The 18,232-nt window shown below is 51.7% G+C and overlaps 4 protein-coding genes across 4 annotated transcripts; 3 read left to right on the top strand and 1 right to left on the bottom strand.

The window, feature by feature from the left end:
• Positions 1-1,245: 1,245 nt before the first annotated feature.
• On the bottom strand, positions 1,246-2,250 carry TGME49_229005 (hypothetical protein; the record flags this gene model as incomplete). The annotated part of the gene is made up of 2 exons (XM_018780222.1): positions 1,246-1,397; positions 1,971-2,250. The coding sequence occupies 2 exons, from the start codon at positions 2,248-2,250 to the stop codon at positions 1,246-1,248; spliced, it is 432 nt and encodes a 143-aa protein (XP_018636920.1).
• TGME49_229000 (kelch repeat-containing protein) lies at positions 1,902-7,536 on the top strand. Its single transcript, XM_002367813.1, has 6 exons — positions 1,902-3,488; positions 4,194-4,492; positions 4,727-4,946; positions 5,249-5,331; positions 5,594-5,740; positions 6,113-7,536. The coding sequence occupies exons 1-6, from the start codon at positions 2,857-2,859 to the stop codon at positions 6,592-6,594; spliced, it is 1,863 nt and encodes a 620-aa protein (XP_002367854.1). The 5' UTR covers positions 1,902-2,856; the 3' UTR covers positions 6,595-7,536.
• Positions 7,537-9,905: 2,369 nt separating this feature from the next.
• TGME49_228990 (zinc finger (CCCH type) motif-containing protein) lies at positions 9,906-12,363 on the top strand (the record flags this gene model as incomplete). The annotated part of the gene is made up of 5 exons (XM_002367812.1): positions 9,906-10,178; positions 10,455-10,595; positions 10,729-10,834; positions 11,334-11,476; positions 11,929-12,363. 5 exons carry the CDS (start codon positions 9,906-9,908, stop codon positions 12,361-12,363), a joined length of 1,098 nt encoding a protein of 365 aa, XP_002367853.1.
• A 4,422-nt stretch (positions 12,364-16,785) lies between these two features.
• TGME49_228980 (hypothetical protein) lies at positions 16,786-18,212 on the top strand (the record flags this gene model as incomplete). The annotated part of the gene is made up of 2 exons (XM_018780221.1): positions 16,786-16,839; positions 17,097-18,212. The coding sequence occupies 2 exons, from the start codon at positions 16,786-16,788 to the stop codon at positions 18,210-18,212; spliced, it is 1,170 nt and encodes a 389-aa protein (XP_018636921.1).
• Positions 18,213-18,232: the final 20 nt, after the last annotated feature.

The following is an 18,232-nucleotide window of genomic DNA, read 5'->3' as shown; positions in this document are numbered from 1 at the left end:
GATAGATAAGGGGGAAAACGCAACGCCGCAATCGGTTATTGGCTGCGTCGCTGCTTGATGTTTGTTAACAGCAAGAGACACTTCCACTACCGCACCTTCTTTGACTCGTCAATATCTCATATACAACAGACCCCTCATTAGGCCATCATTCTGTGTCAGAACCGTCATCAGTTAAGAGAATGTATACAACAAACATCCGGATGTTCACAACCAAGGTAGCCTGTAAAAACATGTACTAGAAAGTGAAGCTGCAGTCTTTTCTGGAATGCACTGGCTGAACGGAATGACTCGCGGAATAACAGTTCTGTTATCCCCTCGCATCTCCCGTTTTCACCCTGGCTAAAGCGCTAGCTCCGTTGCGTGCTCATTGGACAGATGCCCCGGGAAATAAATAGTCGAGGGGGAAGGTGTCAGCTCGTTGTCATGGAATTCTGTATGCAGCGAACACCTGAGGATTCGTCGCGTCTGAACACTAGTTTTTCCACTCATCAGCGCCAGAATCTGCGAAGCCCCTGTTTCAAGTGGGAAGCTGTTTTGTCTAGGCCAGCGATTCCAGTTGCGGTTGCTCAGATGAGAACACGCCAAGCACTCGATGGGCTGCTGCACGCCCCTGAGTTTGTCAACAAGCGCGAGTTAATTCGACAGCATCAAGCCTGGAAGCTCCCGAAGACGGTTCGCGTGTTGACACCTTTAGACAGGCCTTGAAATACACTTCTCCGGAACTTTTGATAGCTTTGGCACTCCCTCAGCACCGCGGGAATGTCTGAAATTTTCGGTTTTCTCTCCACGCTAGTTAAGATTTCTGTAACACTGTTTCTAGTTTGCCCCCTCAGCCTCATCGGGAAAGAATGACACGGAGTTGTAAGCTGTATCAACTACTGTCAACGCTCCCAAATGCCATTGCAACTCGGGTGTCAAGTTGCGCTCCATCGTGAAGCACCAACATAATCCGTGTATTTCGTGATCGGCAAGAACTGCAGAGCAGGGAGCCCGTGTAGCGGAAATAAGGGACTCAGTACCGTTGTACTCAGGTGCTAGCAGAGCTTCGGACGCCTCCGGGTGGAGGCAAGAAAATCTGGAAAAGGATTTAAAAAAAAGTCGAAGGCTGATTGTCAGGTGACCCGTCCATACGATATCTGAGATACGTTGCCTGCCACTGCCATTGACTTAAGGATTTGAAAAGTAGGGCCCTTCACTACAGCCTCATTGTCGGATCCTGTTCTCTGTACGGTAGTTGAGTTAGAGTTACGGCACGGCGGAGTTGCGGACGAGGGGAAGCTGTTCTGTCTGCTTTCTGCTATCAGCGGAGACAAGAGGTACACTACCTATATGAGGAACTGAATTCTTCACAGGAACAACTAAGCAGCCGTCTCCGGACACCACTACGACTGCAGTCCCTGAAAACAACAAGAGAAAGCACACCTTCAAATTTTATAAACCCCGGAGCATTCAGCGGTCATCGAGGCATGGATTGGATTCAACTCAAGAAGAGGTTGCTCCACTCAACAGACTCAAAAACTGTTTGTGAGTCACCGTTGCCCCCCCTTTCCTTGAGAGGATGGTTTTTTTTAACGACGTATCTAACTATCGTGTATCTTTATGGACCTCCACCATTGTAGCTCAGCCGCAGCCCCTACACCCCAGGAATGCGTGTGTTTGTAGTTCCACATAACTCTCAGCAAATCTGCTGGTCCCGAAAGACATGCTCCCTCAACAATGGCGGTCTTTAATCATATTTCCGGTGAACTTCCCTACTCCGTCGCTGTGGTTACTACCACGCACAACTGGCATGCTGCACTTTTATCGTGTCGCCATGGGACCTTCACCGACGCCAGGTACAGGGCTGCGTTACAGCGCTGGTCGTCTCGCTCTTTGCTCTGAAAGGTTGTGTTTCTGAAAACAGGGTAATTTCCCTGGGTTCGCAATGCCTCTCAATTTGGCTGCGCACTGTGGGAGTTGGAACCACTCACTTGTGAGGAAAGGCGCTGCAACTATCGACTGACGCGTTCGATGGCTACACGTACTCGAGGTTTCTTGGCCACGCGTCAACAAGGATAATGAAAACGGCACTCCGTATTCAGAAGGAAATGTTTTGAGAAGCAGAATAATTTCGCGTTTTCTCTGAGAGTACTCTCTCGTTCCACGGAATGTCGCGTACGAATTACTGGAAAAGGCGCTTCTGCTCTCCATGGTGAAAACAGACGGGGCCAACGCCCTGCGCAACGACAGCGAGATTGCGTTTCGTGTCATTTCCCGATGTGCTACTAGCTGTTGGCCCTCACGCAGACGGGTCTCGTATCGACACTTTCTAGGCGACAGGACTCCACACTTTTTGCGATCACCTTGAGGCTTTTAATGTGTCTAATTTCTCTTTGTCTTTGACGTGAGGCCACACTCTGTCTTTTTGGAGCTTTCCAACTTCACGGGCATGTTGCGTGCCGGTGAGGCCGAAGTGTCAGGGAAGTTCTGTTTTTTTCTTCGCCTCAATCCCGAAATTCAGTGGGAAACTGGAGGGTAATTGTTCTTTCGTTCGTCTCGGGCTTTTCCGTCTCGCGAGGTCAACGACGCTTGTTTGTAGTGGCAAATGTAGGTATCGTCGCTATCGGGAGTGTCGGTTTTTGCCTCCCAGCCCCGATACAACCAACCGTGCCCATCCTTCCGCTGTGGGTCCGCAACCACATACAAACGATCTCGGGAGAGCACGCTAATTATCCTTTTTCTCTCGTTGATGCTTTGTTCTTCTTGCGGGCAGCTGAGTTAGCCAGTCTGTCGGGGCAGCTGCCATGTGTGTGGTGGCTTTACCCTGTCGCGATCGGGTTTTTGCCGGAAGGCTATTGCGGATTTTGATTGGAGACCATGTCGGATATCTCGGATTTTTCTGAATCTGCTTTCAGCAAGGGCGATTCGGATGGATCTTGGACTGAAGATGAGGGAGCGAAACAAAAGAAAAAGAGTGCGAAGCGGTCACTTTTTGGCCTTGGGAAGGCGAGTAAAACCGCTGATGAGCCGGACGCCGGCAAGTCAGATTCAGCCGATAAGAACATAGAGACATCTGACAAAGCCGCTCCGAAAGAGGAGTCAAAGAAGGCTGAAGCAACTAACGAGGAACCGAAGAAGGCTGAATCAACCAAAGAGGAACCAAAGAAGGCTGAAGCAACGAAGGCGGTTGAGAAGAAGGCTGAAGCAACTAAGGCGGTTGAGAAAAAGGCCGACACAAAACAGCCTGCAGACACCAAGGCAGATCAGGCCAGCTCGAAGAAAGAATCAGCGAGGAGTGAATCGTCAAAACTAGTCTATGGAGACTCCGCATCAGGCATACTTTCACCTCCTGATTTCTTTTTCAGCAGCATTGTCCACGATGGCAAAGTTTTTACAGCCAGGACCGAACATGTTGTTGTCCAACTTGAAGATACGATCTACATTTGGGGAGGCAGACAGTCTGACACCATGTACAACGACCTGATCAGCTTCGATCCGCCATCCAACACGTACGTTTTTATTGATACCTGACCATTGGTGGTGGAACGATGCAGAGTGGAGGAAGAGTCAATTTATATTAGTACGCAGCTCTAGTATGTCGATGCAGTAGTGACCAATGCTTCGAGTGTTGGTGGTGCGGGAAGCACGCTTTTATGGGACCTCTTGACAATTAGGGATCGACTGTTAACACAACTCGAAAGTGACAGGACTATCATAGTTGTAGAGATACTCCGTATGGGGAATGCCGTACGCCAACAGACTACGAACTATGGTAGTCCACAGTGGAGTTACGCAACAAACACGTGCAAAAGCAGCTAAAGTGCGGTGAGGAGGTAGTGCGTTACGCTGCTACCGAGATGAGTATTGCCCGTGCACCGGTATCACCTTTGTGGGGACATGGGTTTTTGTTGCGTTCACGGGGCCAGTGATTGGTTACGCAGCACTGTTTCGAACATCTACCCGGTTTCAGATGTTTCTCTGAACAAATAATGAAAAGGATAACCTACTTGCTGATCTAGCTGGAACGTCACGCGGTGGATTGGAGATGGAGAGCTTCTCACCGTGGCAGTTATACGAGCGCAGGAGATATAGATGAAGACAGGAAGAATACATGACGTTTCCAGTGTTTGTGCGTCTACTGCCGTAGTCATGCAACCGTTCCCGTCCAATTTTACTTCGCAGCTTTTGCGCACGTTGTGGCGGTTCCGAACCAGGTTTAGTACTATCGCCGCAGAAGGCTCGAAACCACCAGCTCGCAGCGGAGCGTCTCTTGTTGGTCGGATCGAAGGAGGCCGCGGCATCTTGACTTTGTGGGGCGGGGAAGAGAAAGACGAGTTGACGAATAAGGCGTGGAACTTCGACACCAAAACGAACACGTGGTCAAAACTGACCACCAAATCCACACCCAGCGCGCGCAAGGGCCATTCCCTTTGTAGTAATAGTGACACCCTGTACCTTTTTGGGGGCGTAGACGCCACGGGTGTGAAAGAAGACGGATACGTTCTGAAGAAAGGTGAGTGAATACATGAAGGGCCAGTAGCGAATTTTGTTTGCACTGCTGTCGACACTCACGGAGAGGTTGTTGTGTTCCAGGTGTAAGGTGCAAACTCTGCCAGATACCCACAGCGAACACCCGCTCTCTTCATGTCCATTGCCACGGTACTGTACACATGCACGGGCGCCGCGTAGTTTCAGTGAACACCCTCAGCTAGGATTTTGAGATCTGTGCTTGTCCTCAATTGTCCAGACATGTGGACAAGGCTGAAAGGCGACAAGGTACCGCCGGCGCGTTGTTTCCACACTGCCACAATTGCCAAGACAGAAAAGGTGAATGCGATGATTGTGTTCGGCGGTGATTTGTCCGGTAACGGACGCGCTACAAACGACCTCTGGCGATACGACCTTCGAGATGAGGAATGGCGACTCATCGATAGCGCTAGCGGTGAGACGCCCGCTCCTCGTTTCAAGTAAGCTTCCTCACTGTCAACAACTGATCTGGCATATGGTGGGAGCAGCCCGTTGTTTTCCATCCGTGCGTGCCACGAATGTGAGGAAAGACTGCCCTGACAGCTGCCCCTGGTGTTATAGGAGACATCGGAAGTCGCATGAAGAACGGACGCCTCAGCCAACCCAGTCCTGTTGTGACGTGGGAAACAACGTCAGTTCCCCGACGTAGCGGACAACAACTCTTCACGTGTGCAATGTGGGGTCGGAGCTAAAGAAAAGCACTGCATGCAATGTGCGCGTATGTTTCCCGCTTGATTCGTAGGCATGCTTCCGCCTTCTACGAGGGTCGAGTATGGATATGCGGAGGTCAGACATCTGGATGGTTCACAATCTATGAAGTGTCCGGTAAGTTGACTTTTCCCATGGTGGCTTGTTGCTTGAGGCCAGTATCGCGCGTGTCGAAACGGAAGCAAGCGGTTAAGGGCACCTTGAATATTTGCAGGTACTTTTTTCGTCGATGACCTTCCCATCACAGCAACTTTGACGCACCCCATCTATAGTGGGATCCAGTACGTCGCCCCTGGTGGAACAAAGTCTTATTAATGCCACATTCTTTGATGAAGAAACAAGAACATATTCTGGTTCCTTCTCCACTGTCACACCGCAGATTTCTTCGCCTACGACGTCTCTGGCAATTACTGGTTTAAGTGTGACGTGGCGGCCAAACAGCTGGGCTACCACTCAAACTTCGGCCCTCTCGCGCTGTTTCCTCAGACTAAGGCTCTCTATGTCTTTGGAGGCAGCAGTTCTTACGGTATGTCAGGCCCCTAACGAGAACCACGACGACTCACAGTGCGACAGGCATGCGCCTATCTGACGGGCATTCCTTTTCTTTCAAATGGTGAAAGCGTCCATCTATTGAAAAAATGCGGTCCAGTGCTAGTTGTTTTCTGTAACATACCTATTAGCTACAACTGTGCGTAACGTGGCAAACCTCCAGGCAGAGAACTCGATATTCTCTTCTAAATCCCCGTGGTAAACACAGTCTACGAATGACGGAACATATAGGTTATGGAGTACCATAGAAGATAATCGCAAGAGCTAGCGTTCATCTACAGCAGCAACATTACTGAGGGGAAAATTGTGACTCAAATTCAACGTCACATATTCTTCTGCTTTTTTATAGGCAAACCCACGTCAGACGTTTACCGACTGGCACCTGTATGCACGACATTCTCAGTCCTGGACGTGAGACGCGACGTGACAGAAACTGCAACGGAGGTGAAGCAGGTGCGCGAGGAAGTGGAGAAATCTGCAGCGACTGCAGCGAAGGTTATGGAATTTGTGGAGAAACTGGAGAAGAACATGAGTGTGGCATCGGGTAAAGTATCGGACCTTTCTCGCAGCGTGAACGATTTCCAAAAGGAGATTAGCTCTATGGTTGCAAACAGCACTTCTTGCATGGAGAGCGTAGAGCAAGTGCGGAAAAAGCTTGACAACATCGAGGGGAAATTCGTCGCCTTTGCTCAGCTGGAGAGGAGGTGTGAGTTGATCGAGTCGAGCATCACAGAGCTCCTCAGGAAGCTGGATGAAAAAGCGGACAGGTCTGCTTTGAGGAAGATCACGGATCATATACAGATCTCGGACACTGACGAAGATTCTGATTAAAGCAGGCCAAAGCACTGGCGTCACCCCGGTGTTGTGCATTTCAGCGGACTGCTTCCGAATGTCGAGAACCTACAAGTTTGAGAGTGGCACTACTGGCCGGTAATTCAACCAATTCTTCCCTCAGGTGGATTGTTTCCGCCTGCGGTGGGTTACTTTTGCTTTGCCATGCTCGCGTCGCAGAGATGGTGGTGGCCTTTGCGCGCACGGTTCACCCCTTGAATGGGTCAAGCCGCGAGCGTTTTCACCATTCAGGGTCTTCCTGGGCCCAAGAAAACTCTAGGTAGATGACGAGCATAACTTGGAATAGAAATCGCCAAGAGCCCCTGGTTTTTGGAGACTGCTCCTAGTTTTGACTAAGGAGCCCAGGCCTGTCGGCCCCAGCACCGTTGTTTTCCGTCTTCATGCTCTGGTGGGGAAACAGTCGTTATTTGTTTCTCGATCACTTGAGTGACGTTTACGGATTTTACTACATCACGCAATGGAAGTGCTGGCAACAATTTGGTGAGACAAACGCGACGGGTCCAGTTCCTCCTGGTATTGTTTCTCCGCTGGGAACGGGCAAACACTTTCCATTTCAGCGAGGAAAAAGGCGTGGATGCAAGCGGAGCTTCATCTGGGGAAACTTTGGCCCTGCAAAGATTTTCACCGTTCAAGGCTGATGTAGCGCACTTCCCTGTCTGGGTTCGAGCGCCTTTGTATGCTGCGAAGACTTGTCGGTGCCGTAGCTTTTATCGTGGTACTGGAATATCGAGCAGTTTTGAACTGATAAGTCGTGCTTGTTGAGTCAGGGGGAGACAGCAACGATGTTTTATGCAGACGCAGGGAACACGGTGAGACTGTCACTAAACTGTATAGCGAACGCCTCTGAAGTTCCGCTTTTGTGGTTTAATACCACGATTCTGTCTTCGGGATTTCGCTGCCAGAGTGAAGCGGATGTGTCTCTAAGAGATAACACTTTCACATGCGGTGGCTGAAAGAGTACTTTGCGTCACGTACATGCCCCGATGGCTACCTACTCTAGTTCATAGTGCGGCTGTTCCCACGGGGAAGCGCAAATTATAGGATACCACCGAAATCGACTTGCCACGCACTTTATGGGGAAAACACCTCTTGACTTGCTAGCACGAGGAACTCTTACGCGACCCAGGAGTGCTACACAAGCCTTCCAAATACTCTACTCTTACAGTTGGCGATCGCTGAAATGGCTTCCTGGGAACTCCCTTTGATGACACAGGCTTGCCATCGGCTCGTTACAGTTATGGTAGCACGATCGAAATGGGCAACTCCCACAGTTCCACACTTGTGTAGGCGAGAAGTAGCAAAGGTGTTGCGCGGATAAAGCACTGGGTCTCTTGGGGGTTTCAATGCCGGAGTCTACATGTCTTACAGGAACTGAAGTCGTTGTGAAGCGTGGAACTTCAGTTTGTTAGAGAAACGCCAGTGGATAGTGCTGCGCAACATCCGAAAAACCATTTACCAGTGGATATGTTCGAGAAGAGCTTTGGTGATTTGCTGAAAATCACAGTTACAGGAGAGACGAGCGCAAGATCAAAAGCTATGGTAGGTACGCGTAAACACGTAAACACGAAAAGCTGCGTCGCCTTTCGGAAATGGACGCTCCCGCGCACGTTGATGGCCATGAATGGTATCAGGCGCCCCTGCGATTACTACTCACATGTTATGTCTTCAGCCAGAAATTTTGACCAAAGTTCGGGGTTGGCCTGGCTTTTCCGACCCATACTTCCCTTAGAGGTGCCTTTAATTTCTCGCGTGGAAATGGTGACAGATAGGGACTGCCCGTTGGTGACGAGCTGGTTTCCCCTGGAAGAAGTGGCAAAGCACTAGCACTTTCGAGGTCACCAGTGCAGCGCTGTCACGTGACCATAAAGGGAACTCTGACCTCCACGGCAAATGCTGTCATAAATTCTGCGCATTTCCAGTCTTTCTCAAGAATCCCACGAATCGACCGCCTCTGATCCCCCTTCTTGAGGACGAGAACCCTGCGATTTGAAAGTTCGAAGGTGTAAACGCGATAGCCCCAGGGAGCGATAAGAATGGTGCCAGCGTGTCCCTGCTGTTCTCCTCTGATTGGCCGCGCCGATCGTGGGGGGGCGGAGGGTGCGACTCCTCGTCCAACACGGGGCGATAGCGGCACCAATTTGCTACCAGCCCACGTATCCGCTTTTTTCTGTCGCCAGAGGTGCCCCCAAGCAAAACCATTTTTCTGTTTTGAGTGCCTGTCACAAAAGTTCAGCAGTGCTAGAATTGCGTCTAGCTCCTTTGTTGCTTCGACAATGAGACAGCCATTGATTTCCCCTTGCCCATGTCTTGTCCCATGACGAGTGCTGGCCGGCTCTCTCAGGCGCGCGCGACTTTCCGTGTCACCACAAACGCAGCACCAGGTTGGAAAGACACACCCACGCTTGTCCGCTTGGGTGGTCAGAAAGTTTCAAAGTGAAGTTTTCTTGTCAAAACAAAAGCGCCTACCTCTCAACGTGAACGGTCTCTTCCACGCACCAGCGGTCTCGGCTCCGAAACCCCTGAAGAGAGGTCGACATCGTCTCGCGGAAGTGCGAATGACTCTCCCCGTCGCCCCACGGATTCCTCTTTTTTCTGCGACACGGTGGGTTCTCATTATGATTGGGCAGCAACCTCCACTTTCAACATCGCCCGATATTCACATTCACCTCACTTTTAAAATGCGCGATTACGTTGAAGTTGAGTTCCCAACCGTTCGTCTTGATAGCTGGTGTCTGTAAGATACGCACGTGCCTCGCTTGGCTGACAGAACCCATGAGCACGGCTATCGCGTGCACCAAGGGGAAAACGCTACATTTATCTGCGAGGCCGCTTGACGCCTCTATGTATGGGAATCCACCTTAGTTCATTTTCTGAACGCAATTTGTGCTGGTAAATGCACATGAGACATCACAACGTCTCCCCGTTTGCGATTCGTGTTCGAGACCTTGATTAAGAACGCAAAAGCGAGGGAGGTCGTGAGGGTGCGACTGAGCTGTCGCCCTGGCGGGACCTGCAGCAAAATCTACGTGAAGCCCTCGAACGTGTGACAGCTGAAGTGCTCCCGCTCTTGCACGGTGCGTAAAATCCTCCTGAAAGAGACAGCCTGCTGTCTTCGGGGGACCGAAATTCTCATTCGTCGGAACTAATTGTGCCCACACTGCACCTTGGCTGGTAGTTGCAACACTGCATAATCGAATTCTTCCCACCCCCTGCCCCCCCGTCGTCTCCTGCCGTCTTTCGTGTTGAGAATCCATTTCTAGTTGTGTGTGTGCATCCTGCGCACCTACAGGATGGAGGGACTTAAAGAAGTTCCCGTTTCTGGTGCGTTCGCTGAGAGCGCCCATTTTCCAGACGGCCGGCCAGATCCAGCGTCGCTGGAGCTGAACTCCAGTGCACTAACGCGGCTGAATCTCTTCGTGAAATTTTACAAGACCAAGATATGCCCCTTTTACAAGAAAAAACGGTGTGAATGGGGGCACGACTGCAAGTTTGCACATGGCCGCAAGGAGCTCCGTTCAGGACCGGACTTGTCGAAAACGAGAATGTGCCCGTCTTTGCAACGTGTGAGTTGTCAAGAGTAAATGCATAACGCTGTGCGTTAGCCGTTCACTCATGCATGTGCACAGCAGACACAGTCTGAGAGGTATTCACGCTGTTTGATTCTTCTTCAATGGCTTTCCGCGTACAAGTGCGTTCTTAATTCCTTCTACACGATACGCCACTTTTTTTGACACATCCTCAGCCATGCCCTTGATGTTCCTATGCCAGAAAGGAACGACAAGGCGGGTGGCTTGCGCCGAGGAAGTTGTCAGTTATTCTTATGATTCTCGTGCTTGCAGAGAGGCCGATGCGACAAGGGTGACGCTTGCCGATTCGCGCACCACCAAGGAGAACTCCGAGATACCTCTGAGCTGTACACGAATTCGCTGTACTACCATTGGATGCTGGGGAACTGTCGCTCTAACAAGTGGCATAATGCTGTAGGTCATTTCTCACGTGTGAGCCGATACGAAATTTCTCACGCCAGCAGAGCAGCACCTAAGTACCGTCGCAGGACCATTTGTGGCCACGATGTTTACCACACGCAGTGGTGCTGTGCATGTGAACTTACAGCATGGAGAGGCAGAGGAAAAGGACGAAATACGTCGGCGGAGAGTCAGCATGGAGAAGCTACCGTCGTTGCCTCCCGCTGCTCTAGCGACTATCAAGGACGCAGCAGGTAAGACGTGACATGCTTCAGATAACTGAATTAGTTTGGAAAGGGTGAAAGACGGGGTAGTTAGACAGGCTTTCGTGTGAACTTTGTTTGATCGCCATCGTGTGGAACCGTGAACACAGCCTTTTCAAATGAAAGATGACGATTATTCTTTGTCATGTTTTGATTGAGTGGAAGTATCTCTTTTTCGATCTAACGGGTCTTCAGTCCGGAAGGGCAGCAAACCGCAGCCATCTTTTCGGCTATGTGTCACCCCGTCTCACAACGCGTATGCCCGATTGTAATCGTAATATCGCTGTCTCCGTATCCGTCCTCACGCGTAGAGCCCAGACTGTCGCGGACGACTCAGCCATATTGCAACTAAGTCCTTCTGAAACTCGATCTGGATCCATTCCTCTCTTGTATCGAACAGACCTGTTTTTTCTTGCCGAGCTGAGAACGCTGTCCGTTGCGAAAACCGGTCTTGTGGGTATGCGCTGAATCAATTACGCTGTCTCCGCAGTTTCTCCAATCCCGGAGGCTAGGCAGTTTAGTGCCAGTCTGCCAGCGGCACGCCACGTCGACAACGAGGAAGTCGAGTTTTGCTTTCGGTTCTGGGTGCCACGTGGAGCCGTCGTCCGCCTGAAGAGTCTTCAGCCCGGAATGGTAAGAAGGCAGGGGCACATTCTTCGCACCAATGAGCAGACACCCATCGTCGCGGCCGCTGCTGAGGGGTTGTCAGAGGAGCACGGTGGGTCGACCCCGTTGAAAAAGCGACGACATACCGTGTGTACCGTGTGCTCACTGTTTCGCACCATCTTCCTGGGACAGAATCCAATTGACCAACACCAATATTGAGATGCTTGCCACCTTCGGTGAGCCATCTGCGTATGCACCCCTGCAGCACCCTGTTTGTGTGTACTGCTGGGTCTCCGTCTGTACACACACAGTGCGGTGCTTGCACACCGGGAGAGCCACTTACCGCATCAGTCTCTCGTATGGTTTCTGTGAATTCGTTCCTTTACCCGCTACGCACCCTCAACAGCGCCTGCTTTGCCACATTTCAGTTACTTGACTGCGAAAGGAATCGAAGCCTTTCTCTTTTCGCTGTGTTGCAGGAGTGCAACATACCCTGCGAAGATAATGTGACCGACATCCACCGAGTTGACACCGGAATCGATGCGGCTTTGTTCAAAACACTCACTTCGTCCCCCCCTGGTGTTTCTCGCATGGTTCCCGACTATCCATCGAGAGACATACCTTCGTTCGAAGTGACCTCACCGCCTTTTCCGCAGCATCCGCTACTCAACGCAAGAGGCCCTGGGGTGCCGCCGGTCCAGCCACAACCGGATATCATGCCTATCGATCTTCTGCCTAAGTTCTTGTCCGCTAGCCTTGGCGTCGAATCGCCGACATCCGAGCATGAGACAAGATCTCCGAGCAGTGGTAGCAGCTCACCAGAATTCGTCTATGACTTCCCGCACACACCTGTGGATTTCAGGTCATCCGACCATGACCTCCGATTCCTACCAACACGCTTACCGCACTGGTGAAGGCAACTGATTGTTGAGGACGCAGGATACTTCATCGCCCTGCTCTTGTAGGGAAAAGTTGACTGACTTCAAAACCTTCACCATCTCGGCTTTTGTGCCTTGGCCACGACTCACCTGCTTTTCGGCGTTGCTGCATACCAAACCTGTACGATAGGCCCTCGACGGTTGGATATCAATTGCTCAAGCTGAGACAATCTCACCGTTTCATGGGAGAAACCTGCGGCAGAGGCGGCAGCAGTGCAGAGCGATCTGCTAGAACAAGAATGCGGCTTGTGCAAGTCTCAGAGCACGATGTTTTTGTGCATTATCTGCTCAGATTAAACAGCTGGTGGTAACATTGCCCACCAGGTTCGTTTGGCGTGTTTCGTGTCCTCTGCTTTGCAGTCTCTTGTCTTAATTTGGAGTATTCCTTTAACCCGAGAGGGAGTGGAGAGAAGTTGGAAACCGCTGGGTTGAACAAGGGGAAACTTTTCTGGTGGGGCGTCGCCCTCATCTTGTTTGGTGTTGTTCTGAGAGGCCTGTGTCACCGCTGGTTATCAGCGCTTCCACGGGTCATGCTTCTTCCATTGGGCGACGAAGTTCTGCCGGTAGGCGTGTTTGTCTTGTTTAGTAATCACTTTTTTCACTCTGTTATCTTGCTTTTGACGCGTGATACTGTCAAGCCTTGCGGTCTTTCAGTTCGCCATTTACGTGGGATGGTGTCTTGTTTTCGGTTTTCCTGTACAGTTATACAGTAGTGGGGAATGCGAGTTCATCTGCCTCCGCGCCAGCCTCTTTCAACGTAACAGTAATCAGTGAGCAATGAGCTCTCTGTCTTTACAACTTTGGGCGTTAAAATGAAGGCCGGTCCCTCATCAAATTCTTGGCTCCAGAATTCGGGACGTGATGTATCCATCTTGACTCTCTTGCCCCAAATGCTTTTACTAGCTTGGCTTCTGTTACGCAGGACCATCCAAGTACCTGGCATTTTCCCTTGTCAGAAGCGTAGTACCAGGTGCCATTTCTTTGGAGTCGTGTTGGGTGCAACAGTGATCTTCCTCCGCTTACCAGGGATGACAAATGTGGTGAATACGCTTCCGTTGTTGCTTGCGAAAAAACCAAATGTGATGTATACGTTGCCGTTGCTGCCTGCAAAGAACTCCAAACAGAAAACGTGTGCCGACCTGCTGAGTAGGTCAAACTAGAAGTTTATATTTTTGGGTACAAGGACGACGCTGTCAGTATGAGCTTAGATACCGTATGTGGATCGCTTGCTACGGCTTGTACAGCATTGGATATAAACACAAAACCCTAAGGGATAACAGCTCCTCGATGAGTGGCAGAATTCAAATTTGCTTCCTTTGTAAAATAACATATCGCAGCCAGCCCACCATAAACATATGCAGCAGAATACAAATAGAGGGTGCTGTCCAGAATTGACCGTGTCACTTCCTATTTCTCCTGACCTAGAGGTACTGAAATACCAAGAAAAACTCTCACGCGATTCAGAAACTAGTGGTGACTAACCTGCCGGCGTTGACGTGGGGAAAGTGTACAAAGAGGTCCTGCTGCAGGTAGAAGGCGTGTCACTTCCCACGTCACTTCTGATCCCTAGTTGTGACGAGGCCGCCAGCATGTGTGATAAGGACTCTTTCCTTCAATGTTATTGCTTCGACAGGACAAAACCCGCCACAAATCCCATCGGGGGAGCCGATCGAGACGGTCCAGATCACATTCAGAAGATAGCTTCCATCAAGGCAGCATTCTGACGGATGGACGACACTGCATGCCAAGGCACACGAAGGCGATGCCCCAATGAGCGTTTTAAAGAGGTGTATCAGATTAAAAACTGAACAATGGGGTTACGTGGGTGCTGGAAACCATCAATCAACCTGCTCTGATACAGCTAGACACCAACAGCATATAGTGTCAACGAATCTTTAGCAACGAGACCAAATGTCACCAAGAGCACCTTGTCTTGGTCTTGTTTCCACACAGTAACGTTATCTCCCCTCCTTTAAACGGTCTTCGAAGGCAGGAGAGGAGTGTGTACGGTGCGGAGAAATGCCTTGTAGTGCACACGCCTTCTGACAATCCTTGAGCGTTATAGCGATTTTCTCCCGTGACTGCTCTACCTAAAATTAATGCCGTTCAGATTCTGTTCACTGAGTTCGGTTACTCCCATGCTCAACGGTGATGCTCGTACCACAGCACCTCGAAATGCGTACACGATGGTGACATATTCGTTTCGCAGGTATTTGTTGTGCGTTCGCTTCACCTACGTCTCCGCTAGCGTGTGTAAGGGTAGAGAAAAGTGCAGTTACGTACAAGCCAGCTGCCGCGTCGCGTCTGCCTTTTTGCATGAGGAGCAAGCTGACCGATATAGGCTATTAGCTTCGCGTGCCTGATATGCGTCCAAGCGATAAAAACGCTGTGATCTCCAATAAATACAAGACTGTAAACAGACGTAGACGTCAGAAAGGGCGCAAAGTTCAGATGGTATGCTAGCTTCTCTTCAACTTCGAATGGCGAGCTTATCACGTGTAGGGTACAGCCGAGACCCCAAAAACAGGCATGAATGCGGCAGAATCTCTCACTCACCAGAATGCACATCTTCGCCAGCATAGAACGCCTCAAGCGGCAGTACAGTTCTCATCTTTACAGTCAGCTTGCCCGGTACACTTGCGACGCTAGATCTTACGTGGGATAGGCCTCGAGTTTAGACTGTGGTAACAACGAGTCCAATCCACGAGTTCTGAAGTGCACGGGGCTGACCTAACGTCGTCTTCGCTCAACGCCACACTGACGCAACAAAACCGGCGAGTGTTGACGGGAGTCACTTAAGCGACATTGACAGCAGTCTGCTTGAGATGCACTCGGCAGTTCCCTATTTTATAGCTGGGCGGCAACTTTGATCCTCTGACGTCTGCTAGCGCGTGACGCTGAAGCACTAAACGCATCGAATCTTTCCTTTCCCTCATGATGGCAGGGGCTGCCGCTTTTCCATAAGGATGTGACAGCCATACAGCCATTGGTCTCCTGTGGTCGCACCTGTACACGATTTCCAGAGCGTCTTTCCTTCTTTGACCTCATTTTTATTGCTCCTTAAAGTTGCACGATATATAGTTCCGAGCTTCCATGGGATCCAAAGTATCAACATCACTAGGATCCGAAGCCGCTGAAAACACGACACAGGGAGTACAGAGGCTGGATAGCTTCTTGTCCGATTTCATGAGGGGTTCAGCACTGCAACAGTGGTGGAATCTCTGAAGGGAGTGTGGCAATCGCGATCGTAGCATCTTGTCAAAAAAATCGTATTTGCCTTGTTGCACCATCGCGGCCTGCAGTTCCACTGCATACATGCGTCGTCCACGTTAGTCCGCTCTTCCCGTAAGATGGCCTCTGAAGAGGCTGACAACGTTTTCTGATGTGCAAACTTTCATCTCAAAGACCACTGGCTTGTCCACTCTGTGCGTGGACTCTCGCACAGGAACTGGCAAAGGCAATACTGAGAATTGCCGCTCCAGTACTCTGTGAAGCTGGTGCCGTGTCAGCGGCGACTCTGTGGTCGTTCTTCACCAGCGTTAGTAGTGCGAAGAATGGAAACCTTTTGTACCCGTGTGAAGAAGAAAGACCTCTAGACTCCCATGGGCTGCGTTACCAGGTGTCGTTCGATGTTACAAGTGTTTCGTCCAGCAGCAGCGAAATTGCCCCGCTGTTTTGTGTGTCTTGGGAGGGAGGGAGACACTTCAATTTTCCCGTTGTTCTCACTCCAATAAGAAAATTTTCATTACGCGCTGTAGAAGATGACCGTTTGGTTAGTCATTCACCGTTGTCATATCCACAATCAAGCCAGCGTCAACATACTCACCATCCTTTCATTTACACCCTTGCTGCTTTTGATAGTGTAGGCATCGCCACCCACACCATGCCTCATCTCGATTGATCTTCCGCAGATAAGGCTTGCCTCTATTGACTCTTAGCAACGAATTCCCCTTCGCAGAAATCACGCCTTGGCATCTTTCAAGGGACATGTCTCTGTCTTACCGAAAAAAACTTGACCCTGGTGTCGCCCTCAAAAGCACGTCAGTAATAGCGGATGCATGGATCCGGGAAAACGTAGATTTTTCATCTGTAATGTCACTGCCCACCCACGCGCCTCATTTGAAATAGCCGAAACTGTCATCACCTGCTTTACGCTCATGCTTTTAAGGTCCATCATACTCAAGCTACTGTCGCCACACATATTAGCCACTTTCAAAACGGACTGAAACAGTGAACTGAGGCTGTGCGGGCTTCAGTATTGCGCGATTCCTCCCAGTCTCACATTTATGTCTCCATTTTCCCGCATTCACGTTTTCCACGCAACACAGAAAATCCTATAACAGCCCCAGCTCCGATCGTTATCTTGAACACTTTCCTCAACCGCTTCCTAACGTAGATATGCTCTCCCTGATAGCTACCAGCAGACAGACCGCCGTGAACCTCACGACTCTGGTGATTTCGCCTCTGGGGCATTGGCCACACCCTCCCCCTTCGCCTCAAGGGTCTTGGCGTAGACTGCCTCTGCTGCCTTGGCGCCAGCCGGAGTTGGTTTTGTGTCGCCACCAGGCAGCGGCGACGACCCATTGGTCAGCATTGCATTTCGTGCCTCCACACGCTTCGCCTCTGAGGGGTTTTGACACCATCTTGTGCTGCAACGCAGGCGCCTTCGTTACACATTCACATGTCTCCTCTACATATTTCAAACACAGTCAGCGATCACGTTTTCCGACGCCACGGCTACTACCCCAGCACTGGCGCCGTCCTCGGACTTCGAGACCTTTCCGGCCTTGGCGGCGTCTGCGGCCTTAGGCTCCTCCTTCGCCTCGCCCTCGCTCTTCGGCGCAGGACTTCCGGGCAACGCCTTCTTTGCGATAGGCAGGCCCTTGCCCGCCAAGCCCTTCGCTCCCACGTCCTTCGCCAACGCCGCCTTCGGTGCCTCCCCGCTCTTCGCACCCTCTCCCGCCTTGGCGCCCTCTCCAGCCTTGGCGGCGTCTGCGGCCTTAGGCTCCTCCTTCGCCTCGCCCTCGCTCTTCGGCGCAGGACTTCCGGGCAACGCCTTCTTTGCGATAGGCAAGCCCTTGCCCGCCAAGCCCTTCGCTCCCACGTCCTTCGCCAACGCCGCCTTCGGTGCCTCCCCGCTCTTCGCACCCTCTCCCGCCTTGGCGCCCTCTCCAGCCTTGGCGGCGTCTGCGGCCTTAGGCTCCTCCTTCGCCTCGCCCTCGCTCTTCGGCACAGGACTTCCGGGCAACGCCTTCTTTGCGATAGGCAAGCCCTTGCCCGCCAAGCCCTTCGCTCCCACGTCCTTCGCCAACGCCGCCTTCGGTGCCTCCCCGCTCTTCGCACCCTCTCCCGCCTTGGCGCCCTCTCCAGCCTTGGCGGCGTCTGCGGCCTTAGGCTCCTCCTTCGCCTCGCCCTCGCTCTTCGGCGCAGGACTTCCGGGCAACGCCTTCTTTGCGATAGGCAAGCCCTTGCCCGCCAAGCCCTTCGCTCCCACGTCCTTCGCCAACGCCGCCTTCGGTGCCTCCCCGCTCTTCGCGCCCTCTCCCGCCTTGGCGCCCTCTCCAGCCTTGGCGGTGTCTGCGGCCTTGGCGGCGTCTGCGGCCTTAGGCTCCTCCTTCGCCTCGCCCTCGCTCTTCGGCGCAGGACTTCCGGGCAACGCCTTCTTTGCGATAGGCAAGCCCTTGCCCGCCAAGCCCTTCGCTCCCACGTCCTTCGCCAACGCCGCCTTCGGTGCCTCCCCGCTCTTCGCACCCTCTCCCGCCTTGGCGCCCTCTCCAGCCTTGGCGGCGTCTGCGGCCTTAGGCTCCTCCTTCGCCTCGCCCTAGTCTTCGGCACAGGACTTCCG

Source organism: Toxoplasma gondii, chromosome VIII, assembly GCF_000006565.2.
Source record: "Toxoplasma gondii ME49 chromosome VIII, whole genome shotgun sequence".
Lineage (NCBI taxonomy): Eukaryota > Apicomplexa > Conoidasida > Eucoccidiorida > Sarcocystidae > Toxoplasma > Toxoplasma gondii.
This window is presented reverse-complemented; position numbering and strand designations above follow the sequence as displayed.